Source organism: Cebus imitator, unplaced genomic scaffold (assembly GCF_001604975.1).
Source record: "Cebus imitator isolate Cc_AM_T3 unplaced genomic scaffold, Cebus_imitator-1.0 Scaffold2246, whole genome shotgun sequence".
Taxonomy (NCBI): domain Eukaryota; kingdom Metazoa; phylum Chordata; class Mammalia; order Primates; family Cebidae; genus Cebus; species Cebus imitator.
In genome coordinates, this window is record NW_016109561.1 from 1 (window position 1) to 1,101 (window position 1,101).

General features: G+C 60.6%; 1 protein-coding gene across 1 annotated transcript; it reads right to left on the reverse strand.

Annotated features, from left to right (window-relative positions):
* Positions 1-183: 183 nt before the first annotated feature.
* On the reverse strand, positions 184-1,099 carry LOC108299135 (kelch domain-containing protein 4-like; the record flags this gene model as incomplete). Its single annotated transcript, XM_037735964.1, has 2 exons — positions 184-291; positions 386-1,099. Coding segments are annotated over 2 exons (822 nt in total), but the record flags the coding sequence as incomplete, so codon positions are not given.
* Between the last annotated feature and the right edge of the window lie 2 nt (positions 1,100-1,101).

A 1,101-nucleotide genomic window follows, 5' to 3' on the forward strand; every position in this document is an offset into this window, starting at 1 on the left:
CTCCCCTAGCCCCTTTCCAACTCCCATTCCCTTTCCCTACACACAGTTGCAGGTCCACGTTATTTTACACAACACACAGGCTGCTGAGGGAATCCACCTGCACCGCACTTGGTTTAACTTGCGGCCCAGCAGGGCATGAGAGACTAACTCATGGGAGCACGTTTACACCCCAGCCTTCATCACCTTCTCCTCCTGTTCGTCAGGGCACAGGCTGCCGAAAGCGTCACCCAACACGGCTGGGTCCTGAGCGGACGTTGGCACAGCACTCTCCAGGCGCCCCCGGCAGGGGCTCTTCAGATGCGCAAGGAGGAAAGACAGACACACATTCAACCACAGGGGAGGCCTCAGTCCTCCGCGCTGCTGTCCTCTACACTGTCGTCCTCACATCCACCCTCCGCGCCCTCGACCTCCTCCTCAATGTCCTCTTCCGAGTCCGTCTCCTCCAGCCACTCTTGAGTTTCCTCAAAAGCAGAATGAACACACAGATGTCAGCACAGCCTGGGCAGACCAGGGGAGCTGCGGGACGGTGGTGGCCACTTCCTGGGTCCATCTCCTCCAAGGCCTTCCATGTCTCCATCCTGTGCAGGTCCAGGCAGTGCAAGTCGCTGAGGGTGACCTGGCGGTCGCCGGCCTCAAACATGCCCCCGAAGACGTAGAGCACCTCGTGCTTCACAGCCAGCATGGCGTTGAAGCGTGGACATGGCCCGGGCACCGGGCTGTCGGCCTCCTCGGCGCTGTCTTCATCCTCAGACTGGGGCTGCCCCACTGAGCCTGGGGCGGCCAGCACCTGCTTAATGGTGACCACGGTCCCATCCTCAGCCACCACCTCCTTGACTACCTCCACGGGCCCTTGGGCACTGGCTCTCCCACACGCCTGCTTGCTGACACCTTCGGGCTCCTCTTTTCTGCCCTGCCTACGTTTTTTCTTCTCGGACTTGGGTCCCTTCAGCGGTCCCGCAAACCACCAGTTCCTGGTGGCGTCGTAGAAGTACAGATCGTTGAAGAACTCTCCCTCCAGGTTCTCCTCCTCTTCCTCATCACACACACCCCCGAAGAACAGGGGCTGGTGATTGGGGGCGGTGGCCACAGAAAAGCCAGACC